The following is a 12,462-nucleotide window of genomic DNA, read 5'->3' on the forward strand; positions in this document are numbered from 1 at the left end:
AGAGAGGGAGTCTGTCGAACAGGCATCTGTGCCAATGAGCCCTAAAAAGGGTGGTGAAACAAGTCCAGGTAGGTGCACTTACTCCTATGAACCCTCCCACCTATCATCCTCACCTGAGCATGGTTACAGTGGAAAGCAAAGAAAGAAAACTGAGTAACTTGTTCTCTTAAGCTTTAGTTCAAAAAGCTGGCAGATCTACTGACAGAAGTTCTTTTCAGTACTGCATTGCAGGAAAGGCAACTGTGGGTGGGGGCTTTACTGTTTTGGGTTTTTTTAGGAAAATTAACTGTACTTTTCAGAAGCAAGGTGCTTCTGAATCCTTTTCCTTAGTTTTTTTTCTGAATCAACTCAGCTATTGACTAAGATTAAGAAGTAATTTTTGCATGTGTTTTGCTTAGAAGAAATTTGAAAGTTGCTTTGTAGCTTTTGCTAGGATTAGCTTACACTGCCCTTGGAAACAAGATTCTGAATCTTAAACTTTTTTTTTTTCTTAGTAATGAATGAAGGAAATGGATGTTAATTCTGTTTTGTAAACTGTACTTGCACTTCAGTAATAAGCCTCTGGGTTAATTTGTCTTATCTCAGAGGGCTAGTTTTTTGAAATGCTAGTTCATTTTGTACTTGTATGGCATGTGTTTTTGCAGTTTAAAATCTGCATGTGGATTGAAAAATTCTTGCTGTCTAATAATTCACGTATAGTAGATTGAATATATATGTCATGAGCGCTCTAGAAAAAGTATGTTGTGCTAATTTATGATATCCTTTTAAGCTCCAAGGCAAACTGATGCTACTGGCCCTGTTTCAACAAGTAAATCATCTTCAGTTGGAAGCTTTTATCATCTTCCATCATATCTGAAGTTATATGATGTCTTGAAAGCAACCCATGCTAATTATAAGGTACTATATGATATTGTTTGATTGAATTAGAATGTGGTTAGGCAATCACTTTGTGTTTCTTTTAAACATGGCTCTGCTTGTATTGAGACTCACTTGTTTGCATGTGTAAACAGTTTGTCCACAAACACAGAATCTTAAAAAATCACTACCGCCCCCAAAAGAACCAACCAACCAAAAAAAAACAAACCCCTGGTAGGCGTTGTCACCCTATTGCTTGTTTCTCTGCTGTCACCAGTGCTGATACCAAATGACCCTTTGCTGGCTTGACACTGTTGAATGGATCCCAATATCCGTTCTATCTGCAGTTTATTCCAGGATGGATAAGTTTCTTTACTCATTGGTTCAGGTAGTAGAAGTCGTCACTAAGGACTTAGTGATCTAATTTGTACACTTCCGGGGATGTATTTTTATGGCACCTACTGTATTTCTGAGAAATACGTTATCCTTTCTCCATTACTTGTCAACATCCTAGGCCTTCCCAGATGCTGTAGCTTCCTCAAGCTAAAAGATCTTAGTCAAAATCAAGTCCTACCTTTCCAGCCATTCATAGGGTCATCTAAGCTGTCAGTGGTGTTGATTGAACTGTGCTGAAACATATGCAAAAGATCTTTTTGCGTCAATGCCCACTTTCTGTAATTTTTATCTCCTTGATAAGTAATTGTTAAGAAAAAGTGTGGTTTTTTTTCTTTTTGGGACCAGGTTACTTTGGATCTCCAGAACACTAATGAAAAGTTTGGATGTTTCTTACGGTCTGCATTAGATGTTCTGTCTCAAATCTTGGAACTTGCTACTCTTCAAGACATAGGAAAGGTACAAGATTTGTATGTGTTTTTTAGTTAAGTTGTCCAATATCTATGATTCTTACTGGGAAAAAGCACATATCATTAATTTTAAAAATCGGTACTGTTGAGAGAAACAGTAGTACTAGAAACATTTTGCTGCCACTACCTTGGGTACCAAGTGCTAAAGCAAATTTTCCAAGTTAAATTGCTGCTGTTGAAAACTGGAGTGTTTTTTTACTATTTAATTTTCACATGGACATATTTCTTTCCATCGAAAAGGTTTGCTCTCAGTCATTCTTAATATAGCAGTATGTTTAGATATACCCATGTTAAATATACAAAATGTCGGAAGGCATACTGCTCTCCTTCTTCTTCTGTCTTGATGGTTTTTCTCATCGACTGTAGCGTTAGGCAGTGTGGCATTTTAAGACTAGGAGGCAGATCTTGCATTTTTAATTCTTTACATACTTCCGCAATTTCCCTTAAGTTAGTGTAGTTTTACTTAGTAAAAAAACCTGTGTTATTGTCCAGTTTTCATAGTACTGTTTTCTATAATGAAAAAAAATGCAATTAGGTGCTCTTGTTTTTCTGGTTTTTTTTAGTGTGTAGAAGAAATTTTGGGATACCTAAAATCATGTTTCAACAGAGAACCAACAATGGCAACAGTTTGTGTACAGCAGGTAAGGAGGTAATTTTTGTGTGTTACTGGAAAATAAATGCTGATGTTCTGTGATTTTCAGCTGGCTACTAAGACTGGCCATTCTTATAAGGGAAGCAGTGTGAGGAAACTGTAGCCCAGGTGGAGCAAACAGAGCACATTTTCATTAATTTTCATGATTTGTTCTGAAACTTGATACCATCTGGATAATACAGTTTCTTCTTGAACTGCTTCCAAATTCAAAGATCTATTTTAGATAATGCTCAGAAAACAAGTTTGGTTCCTACCTTCCCAAATGTGTTGAGGTACTTAACTGGCTACGCAAAACCTAGAAAGCAAAGACCTGCCTAACTGATGGATTTCTTGCAAGCTTCCAGTTAAGCATTTGAGTTCAAGTCATCAAAGGTTAATTTTGGTGGGAGGTGAGCTTTGTTAGACTATTTTGAGTTGTCACTTGGAAATAACTTGAATTGCAGAAACACTCGTATCTTTTTGGGTGACGTGTGGATTGTTACTTTTTCCCAGTTTTTTTCTGTCATCTTGTATTTGACTACATGATCCACAGTTTGCATTTTGACCTTTCCTCTTAAGTCCTGTGAGAGGATGAGTCGTCAAGTTTGGTTTATTTGTGTTGTTTTTGTTTTTTTTCCTGAAATGTTAACTTTTTTTTCCCTTCCAATTTTCTTCTCTAGTTATTGAAAACATTGTTTGGGACAAATCTGGCTTCTCAGTACGATGGCTTGTCTTCAAATCCCAACAAAGCTCAAGGCAAAGCTCAACGCTTAGGTTCTTCCAATTTGAGACCTGGTCTCTATCATTACTGCTTCATGGCACCATACACACATTTTACACAGGCCCTTGCTGATGCTAGTCTAAGGAACATGGTTCAGGCTGAGCAGGAGCACGATGCTTCAGGGTAACTTTCTTCTCTTATGATATCATCTTAACTTGAACTAGAATGTCTTTTTAATTTTTTTTCATGAATGCAAATATCATAGGGGAGCTAAATAACTTGAAATTGCAGTGTTGTGTATTATTTACTTATTATAGACATAAGCAGAGTAATTTGTCTTGGTTGTGAGATCCGGAATGCAACACTGCATTGATTATCACTACTGTGTTGTCCAGAGCTAATTGTTAAAATGGGTGTCACTTCAGTTTTATTAAAAAAATAATAGTTTTAAATGCTGTATTCAAAACTATTTCACTATTTTGCTAATTATAGCAAACAGTAGTCTAGGAAAGGCAGAAGGATTACTAAGCAAAGACTAGAAATTCTTTCTCTACTAGATGTTTGTTGTCCACAAATCTCTGTGATCTGATCAAAGTGTACTGTAGGCTTCTCTGCTCTTTAGTTTTACTAAGATTCTCGAAGCAGTCAAGTAGATAAAGAAAGGTTGGCATTGGTAAAACAATATGTATCTAAGGGGAGGGTGTGTTTGTCCTTTCATTTTTTTTTTAATGTGTATGGTGTTTGTTTGTTTGGTTTTTTGTAACAGGTGGTTTGATGTGCTGCAAAAAGTTTCCACACAGCTGAAAACTAACATTACGAGTGCAGCAAAACATCGTGCTGATAAGGTACTTGTATCTATGTACTGCTGAAAGAGCTGTACCTTAGATTTAAAACACTCTTCTTCCTTTTAAAATGTAATTTGGTTTTGAATCAGAGCCCTGTTCAGATATTAGATTACTTTAAAATCTCTCTATTACAGAATGCTATTCACCATCACATTCGTTTATTTGAACCCCTTGTCATAAAAGCACTGAAACAATATACCACAACAACGTCGGTACAGCTACAGAGACAAGTTCTAGACTTGCTTGCTCAACTGGTTCAGCTACGAGTCAACTACTGTCTTCTGGATTCAGACCAGGTTAGTTCCTCATCATTTTTGCAAATTGGTAATACAGGGATCTCACCAGCAGGCTTAATACTTACAGCAAAAAAATACTTCCAATAATCCATTCATTGTTCTATAGGTGAAAACAAAGACTTAAAGGAGGCTGAGAATCAGTTCCCCTCCAGCCACAGAGAACTTCAGATTTCTGGTTTTGTATTGCATATCAATTACTTTCTAAGCTCTGCAGCAACTGTTTAAGAACCATTCATCAGATCTGTATTGTCCACATCACCTTATTCCCAAAGCAATCAGTGTTGTTAAATAAAACTTTGTTTTCTAATAGAAATACCTTCTTTCTGTATTGAGAGTATGAGCGTCTGTATGACTGATAGTGGTGAACTTCATGGTTGACAACCATTATTTGATTTTAATGATGGGGGAAGCTAGTGGCAAATACTGTAGTCTGTGTGGTTGTCCATAGAGGCAGTAAATTTGCAACATAAATAGTAGTATTTTTGGGTTTATAAACTAGTATGAGTTGCAATATATATATTTCCTGTAAATTTGTACAAATAAATCTTTTCAACTTTGGATTTGTCTAGGTTTAGAGCTAATTTTTGGTTGATTCTTAACTTCTTGACTGTAATGTCTCATAGTGTGTGTTAAATTAGTGAGAAAGTTATACTTAAAAATACATAGATTGTAGGTAAAAGTTGACATAAGTTCATGTAAACTGTAATAAACTCTGACATCAATAAGATTCTCAAGATGCTCTGTAACTGTAGAGGGAACACTTCATAACATACTGGAATGAACTATAAGTATAATTTACTTTCAGTGTCAGTCTTTCCTTTCCTTCTAAAGCATGCACATTTATAACTGTCAAAATGATTTCAAATGGGAATTAATGTCTCTGTATCTGTTGTACACTTTATTCCCTCTTCAGGTGTTTATTGGATTTGTGCTAAAGCAGTTTGAATACATTGAAGTAGGACAGTTCAGGTATGAGATTTGCAAAGATCAATGTGGGTTTACAACTGTCTTATTCTGAAGCATGTAGTGATTAGCCTTGCCAGTTATTTCTACCTTACGAGAAAGGGAAAGTTACGTTCTGGGTAGTGTGCTTGTTTATTCTCTGGCTCCAGTGGTAGCCCTTTGATTATTTAGGTTCCATGTGGCTGAAGAAGTTGGGAAGTAGATTGAAAAAGCAAATCTTAAGCTGTGTTGTTCTGTTTCTCTGTTTTGTATTTTAAAACTACTCCTTTGAGACCCTTCTGCAAAGCTATGCTTTCAGGAATCAGCACTTCATTGCTGAAGGGAGAACTGCTTCTTCCTATTGTGGGCTCAGTGTGAATCTTTGTATTTTGATCACCTGGTACATGTTGTATAGTACCTAATAGATCATAAGCAATGCTGTGGAATTTTTATTGTCAACTATTTCTGTGGTTTTTTTTCCTCACACTTGAGTTTGTATGAAGAGATAAGTGGGGTTTTTGCTCTGTGGGTCTCCTACAGAAATACTCCAATGTGTGTCATGTACATTAGATAGTATGTTGTAATACTAGTAACTGTAATGGTCAAGGCTATAAAGAAATCCCTTGGGGGAAAATCCCACAGTAAAGCACAGGATACAAAATTACAGAAATGCTGTATGAAAACACAACAAAACATTAAAATCTTACTGTAAAATGATGAATTTTTACTGAACAGTTATGCAATTCCAACTTGACGCTTTCAATTCTTTGTTTTCAGGGAGTCTGAAGCAATTATTCCTAATATCTTTTTTTTCCTGGTGTTGCTGTCTTATGAGCGATATCATTCCAAACAGATAATTGGAATTCCTAAGATCATTCAGCTGTGTGATGGTATCATGGCCAGTGGGAGGAAAGCTGTTACACATGGTAATTAAAAAAAGCATCAGCACTAATATAAGTAATAATTAATTTCAAAGCTGTAGAAAGCAGTAATTGTACTGATTGTTCCAGAAGATGCCAGCTTTTAGATTTTTGATACATGAAATAAGTATCACTTAATTCCTTCAGGAAGTTTATCATACCCTACTAACACTGCTACCTCATTTTGCATCATACATAATAGCGACAAAGCTTTTTTGAAACTTTATTGGGTAATAAGTTCACAACATAGCAGTACTTTAAAGGCTTTGATTTAATTTTTTAGTCCCCTTCCCTTTCTCAGCACTTTCAGCCTTTAAGTAGATGCATCTCTCATACTTTCCAGTGATTTTACTGAGAAATACTTTATAAAAATATCTAGATTAGCTCTATGAGAATTGGCAAATATCTAATACATATTTTCTACTAATAAAAAGATAATTATTCATGGTGTGTTTGGGTTTTGGTTTTGTTCATTGCTTTTTTTTGAGGGATAGGTAAAACCTTTAATAAGCCAAAGCACAGTTGACTTTTAGTACCTAAACTGTTAGAGCAAGAAAATACTGTTCAAGAGTGACTTGTCTCATACTGAAACAAACACATTTCATTTCAGCAATACCAGCTCTGCAGCCCATTGTTCATGATCTGTTTGTGTTAAGAGGAACAAATAAAGCTGATGCTGGAAAAGAGTTGGAAACACAAAAGGAGGTGGTAGTGTCAATGCTGCTGAGACTTATTCAGTACCATCAGGTAAGAGAGGAGGACAAAGTGTCCCTGTTTATGGTATGTAAAAGGATAACATTACTTTGACTGTTAAAAATGCTTTAGGCAATATTAATTATTTTCTACTGAATAAACAGAGGATTAGTAGAGGAGTTGTAATCAATTAGGATTCAAGAAACTTTAAAGAATTTAGAGGGTGAAAGTGGAGGAGAAGACAGGACTAAAAGTAGGAAACATGCTGCATAGAGATGATTTAGGTTATTGCTGTGCAACAGCAACAGCTGTACAACAGCAATAGCTTCAATAACATTTTAAAATATGAATTATTTGAATAAGGTAATGAGTGGTTAGACAGTTGTTAGCACTTCCTGGTTTTCCTCAGATCTCCTGGGTCTGTAAAACATGTTTCTGCCTTGTAGGAATATAAGAATGGCTTTCTTCAATACACTTTGTTTAGAAGAAAAACATAAAAGTAATTTTAAGAGAAGTGTTATAACTAACATGGGATCTTCTTGCTTATTCAGTTGCTTAACAAACTTAATGCACTTTTCCTTTCATCATGTGAAAATGCAGTTCTAGTGTATGCTAATATAAGCAATGTATTTTCTGAGAATAGTTGGAAAAAAGTCAGTACATCTTGTCAAAATAATTTGTTAGAACTGCATGTTCAAATTGGGGTAATTTTGTGTATCCACACTTTCTTTTGAATCTGTAGTTTTATAATCATAAAATGACTAATATAACTATGTGAAATACCACTCTGCAGACACATGATGTGAAATAGTGAATACCTTTGTGTTACATAAGGTACCGCAGTTGTTAGCAGATCCCCTTCTGACACATTTAACCTATTAAAGACCACCCATGCACTGCTCTTCCCACACCATCCTATCTGAATTCTTACTCTTTCCTCTTCTGCTGGTGCAGTACACATAAAGGTACCCTTGGACAGTTGTGTTGTTCCTTGACTGTGGCTGGGATGTTCTGCAGTAGTGTCCCTGCAATTTCAGAGCCTCCAAGAGCTGCAACATGTAACTTTTTTCTGTTACAATTGTAGCTACCATTCCTGGAGCTCCAGAGTTCAAGTTGTGCAGCACGGAATCATTCTTACCTCCCCTTTCATGAGAGAGCTTTTCTGGGAAGAAAGTCATCTGATTATATTTCTTTTTCTTTTATTTTCTTTTTTTTTAATTGACTGCATTTCTGAATCTGAACTACTTGAATTTCTTTTCCAAGTGCTCTAACTGGTTTTCTGAGCCAGATTCTTCTGTCCTGCTCCCCAGTCCATATATTAATATTTCTGCTTGCTGTGTCGTCAGCCTGTCTGTCCTTGAAACTGGCGACTCTATAATCCTCAAAAAAAACCCAAAAAAGGTTATAACTAAGAGCAAGCTTTTAACCTGAAAGTGGAATTTTAAAAATGTTGTATATGTGTGATTTCTCATGTGGGTTTTCTTTACTTTTTGCTTTTTGACAGTAAATATTTTTCCCACTATGGTATTACTTAAATGTTTCCTGTTAGTGTGGGTGTTCACTTGCATTCTTTTGGACTTTTCCTTAGGTGCTAGAAATGTTCATCTTGGTATTGCAACAGTGTCATAAAGAAAATGAAGACAAGTGGAAAAGATTGTCCCGGCAAATAGCTGACATTATTCTCCCAATGCTTGCAAAACAACAGGTTATTTTATGATTTTTTTTAAATCTATAAACATCTAAAATAATTAAAATGTATGTAGCAATAATGGCTTTGAGTACTTGATTTTTTTTTTTAATATGAAGACAGATTTTTCTTGAAAGTGTGTTTGCCATATATGAAAAAGCAATTACTGCAAGGTAAAGTAAGTCTTTGAAATGAAAAAGGTCACACTTAAATGCATGAAGTACATGCAGTATCTTTTAGGCTGTTTCCAGAAGAAGATCATGATTATATCAGAGAAGTTATTAAATTGTGTGAAGATTCTCCCATGTTTATAGAATTTCAGAATTATTTTTTCCTAAGTGCAGTGGGTCTAATTGCATTTTTTCTTAGGAGAAAAGACTCAGTCTGAAACTACCTTAATAAATCACAGAATCATAGAATAGTTGAGGTTGAAACCTCTAGATACTGTCTTCCCCTCAAAGCAGGGTCTACTGGAGCAGGTTGCTTAGGACCATGTCCAGTCAAGTTTTCACAGTCTCCAGGGTTGGAGCCTCCATAACTTCTCTGGGCAGTTTCTACCAGCATCTCAGCATCCTCACAGGCGGAAAACAAACAAACAAATAAAAACTGTAGTTAAATGGAATTTCTTGTATTTCAGCTTGTACCTATTGTCTTTCATTCTGGTGCTGGATACCACTAAAAAGATTTTGGCTCTTTCTTCCATACTTGCCCTTTCCTCCTGCTTCACCTGATCAGATACTTGTACACATCCATAAAGACCCTCTGAGTTGTCTTGTACAACAGATGGTCCAAGCCTGTAACTGTCCATGTGCCTTTCTACTGGACTCCCTCCAGTGTGTGCATGTCTCTCTTACTGCACTTTGGGGAAGAAGCCCTTTGTATCTGTGAAGAAAACTCCTCTTAGGAGAGAGATTTTTCAGTATTGCTCCCTAAGCAGTGTCTTTGATACAGCTTTCCTGGAATTAGAAACACTTACTTCAAGGATGTAAAGTTAAATTGGTGCGATTGTGCTGCTAATGTTCTTGACTCCATGATGGCAGATCCCCGATCCCATGAGGAGACCTCATAGTTGGAGAGAGTGGACAGTTATTGTGGATCAGACAACAGTTTTTGAGCAAAGCTAAAATGCTGGCAAATGGAAATCGCTGGTTTGGGATGAATCTGTGCATATGCTGGACTATCAGATTATTTAAGCAAGATAAGGGTCATCTGGATTTCCAGTCCTGTCCTTTGCTTTCTTCAGTTGATTGTTTTATAATTTATCTGAAAAACTGATCAAATAAGGTGTACTACCTCTGTTGCCACAGTGTAATATAATTGTAGCTGTTCACTTTTCTGATGATTAGGATTTTTTTTGCCTAGTTACCTGCTTAAGTTTATTCACAACCAACATTGCTCTCTAAAAATATGCCTGGTAGGATGTGCAGGGAGGAGAGTTTTTTTGAAAAGGTTTGTTTTTTAAAATTTTATTACAAGTCAGTCTTCTGGTCTCGTTCGCTGAATATGGCATATTTCTCCTTTTAAAATATGTGTTATATGTATTGAATTTCATATTATATACTTTTGTCCAGGTTCTCAAAACTCCCGTATAGGAAGGGCCTGCAATTAAACTTCATTATAGCTCTTTGTTGCTCTGAATTTTGTACCATAAAGGACAGCTTTATTACACACAGGTTGTCATAAAAATGTTTAAAACGTTAAATGGTGATTTTGTGTTGCGGTTACCTTTAGTGGATAGTTAGAAATTAGTTTTGTGTTTTTATTTTACAGATGCATATAGACTCTCATGATGCTCTGGGAGTATTGAACACTTTGTTTGAAATTTTGGCTCCTTCATCCCTTCGCCCCGTGGACATGCTTTTAAGGAGTATGTTTGTTACTCCTAAAACAATGGTAAGCAATTGTTTCCAGAGAAAAGAGAATCTGGTGTCTTTCATGCAAAATGAAAGAGCATGTGTTTCTCTTCTTAATTTGCAATGTGGTGTTAAAGTACCTGCAGCAGATTTTAGGAAAGAATTGGTTAGAAGTAATATGATATGCCAACTGGGAGCACTTGATGCAGGAATGTTCTGCTTATGGATTGCTTGCCTTCATTTTTTGATTTTGAGGATCAGGAATGTGGGAAACGTGCTGTTATATGAGTTCTAGAATCCAGTTTAATAAGTAAATCACATTTTTCTTATGCAAGTATTGGTACCATTTTTATAGTTGAGAGATGGTTTAACACTATGAATATAAGCTTGAGAGTTACCACAAGAATAGCAGTTTGGAAGGCCTGAAAATAAAAATTATTTCCTACTTGCTCCATTCTCAAAAGGGTCTGATTTTATGCAACAGTTAATTAAAATGTTTTGGTTTGGTTTTTTTAATACATTTATGTGCTGTGTTGTTTAACTTCAAAAGTATTCACCCTTCTGCATTTTTCTGTTTGTGTTAGGCATCAGTGAGCACTGTCCAGCTATGGATTTCTGGAATTTTAGCTATCCTCAGAGTTCTGATTTCACAGTCAACAGAAGACATCGTTCTATCCCGCATACAAGAGCTTTCCTTCTCCCCATACTTGATTTCGTGTCAAACAATTAACAGACTGAGATGTGGAGAAAATAACTTATCTGCACCAGAGGATCGCACTGAGGTTAAACAGGCTAAATATCTGCCTGAAGAGACATTTTCTAGGTATGTTGTCTTTTGAATAACTTAGGGGAAAGATTAAGATTTGTGAGAAATCACAAATGTATTGTGCAGTATAAAAAGATGTATAGAACTGTTACCTGATAGGAATAAAGTCTGTTAAGTTGATATGGGAGGAATGTGTGGGGAGGAAGGAATAATGAGGTAGACAGTAGAGGGAGGAGATTAATAGTCTGTAGTAGTGGCTTTGGGCTGTTCTGTTTCTTCTTCTCGAGCTAATTGCCGGGCCTAATGGAGATGTTTATTATATACTTGTTTTTTCAAGGTTCTTATTACAACTGGTTGGCATTCTGCTGGAAGATATTGTTAACAAACAATTGAAAGTGGACATGAATGAGCAGCAACATACTTTCTACTGCCAGGAGCTGGGCACGCTGCTTATGTGCTTAATACATATCTTCAAATCAGGTAATACTTTAAACAGTGCCTTGTACTGTAGTATGCAGTGGTAGGGTAGGATGGGTTTTCAGTTCTGAGACAGTTGCTTGAATGCATCAAACTACCAAGAAGGAATATGTAGGTGCTGAAGACATTCTGTCCTGCTTCCCAAGCTTTGTAATTGTGCATGCAGGGCACATTTTTCACCATTTCTTCTGTCTGTGGAACAGAATGTACCTAGTGACTTCTCATCTCTCCTCTTAACTGTCTAAAACTTGCTAGTCAAAAAATGCAAAGCATTCCAAATTTGTGGAAAAATTTCTCATGGTTTTTCTCAATTTCAAGGTTGGTAGGTATGTTCAGGCTTAAAATATTGAATTACAGACCACTGGTTCAGGCTCATGACAAGGTGGGTTCCTGTCTTTGTCATAATTAATCAAAACACTGAAAAAACCCACACGCAACCAACCAAAAACAAAACCAAGAAAAGTAGGAAAACTAGTACTGTTCCAGCTAGCTGGTCTTGAGCTCCTTTCTTCAGGTTTGAGAATTCTGCATTAAGTGTCTTCTGCTAGATATCCAATCTCTGGCTCTTTAGTGATTCCTTAGTCCTTAGCCTGATTCCTTAGTCTTATTTTCCTAATAGTAGCACCCCTTAGTTCTGTTCCTGTCATTGCTAAGAGCTGCTTCTTGCAAACATAAGTATGATGGATGTAGACTTAAAGTGCTGATGGAAGTGTTCTGGGACTTCAGCTGGTTCTCTATCAAAGCCTTGATTTAACTTTCAGTAGCTTTCCTCCTGCTTGTCTTCAGTGACAGGTAGAAAAGTAAATGGGAAACCAATTGAATTGTGTTGTGAGTTTGTGCAGCCGTGGTGGATGTTTTGTCTTTTGATTTGTCAGAACTTTGGTTTAAGAAATGGAGTCTTCCAAATCTAGGT

The 12,462-nt window shown here is 36.3% G+C and overlaps 1 protein-coding gene across 1 annotated transcript in view; it reads left to right on the forward strand.

Annotated features, from left to right (window-relative positions):
* The window catches only part of HTT (huntingtin), a 78,024-nt gene that overhangs the window by 35,408 nt on the left and 30,154 nt on the right, over window positions 1-12,462 (forward strand). The window contains 14 exon segments of the mRNA XM_010193794.1: window positions 1-68; window positions 770-897; window positions 1,597-1,707; window positions 2,282-2,359; window positions 3,030-3,253; window positions 3,837-3,915; window positions 4,050-4,211; window positions 5,125-5,180; window positions 5,931-6,079; window positions 6,684-6,820; window positions 8,355-8,471; window positions 10,224-10,346; window positions 10,891-11,129; window positions 11,410-11,552. The exon segment at window positions 1-68 is cut by the window's left edge and continues 29 nt beyond it. Coding sequence (XP_010192096.1) covers window positions 1-68; window positions 770-897; window positions 1,597-1,707; window positions 2,282-2,359; window positions 3,030-3,253; window positions 3,837-3,915; window positions 4,050-4,211; window positions 5,125-5,180; window positions 5,931-6,079; window positions 6,684-6,820; window positions 8,355-8,471; window positions 10,224-10,346; window positions 10,891-11,129; window positions 11,410-11,552 — 1,814 coding nt within the window.

The sequence above is a fragment of the Mesitornis unicolor genome, unplaced genomic scaffold, assembly GCF_000695765.1.
Source record: "Mesitornis unicolor isolate BGI_N332 unplaced genomic scaffold, ASM69576v1 scaffold5061, whole genome shotgun sequence".
In the NCBI taxonomy this organism is placed as follows: domain Eukaryota; kingdom Metazoa; phylum Chordata; class Aves; order Mesitornithiformes; family Mesitornithidae; genus Mesitornis; species Mesitornis unicolor.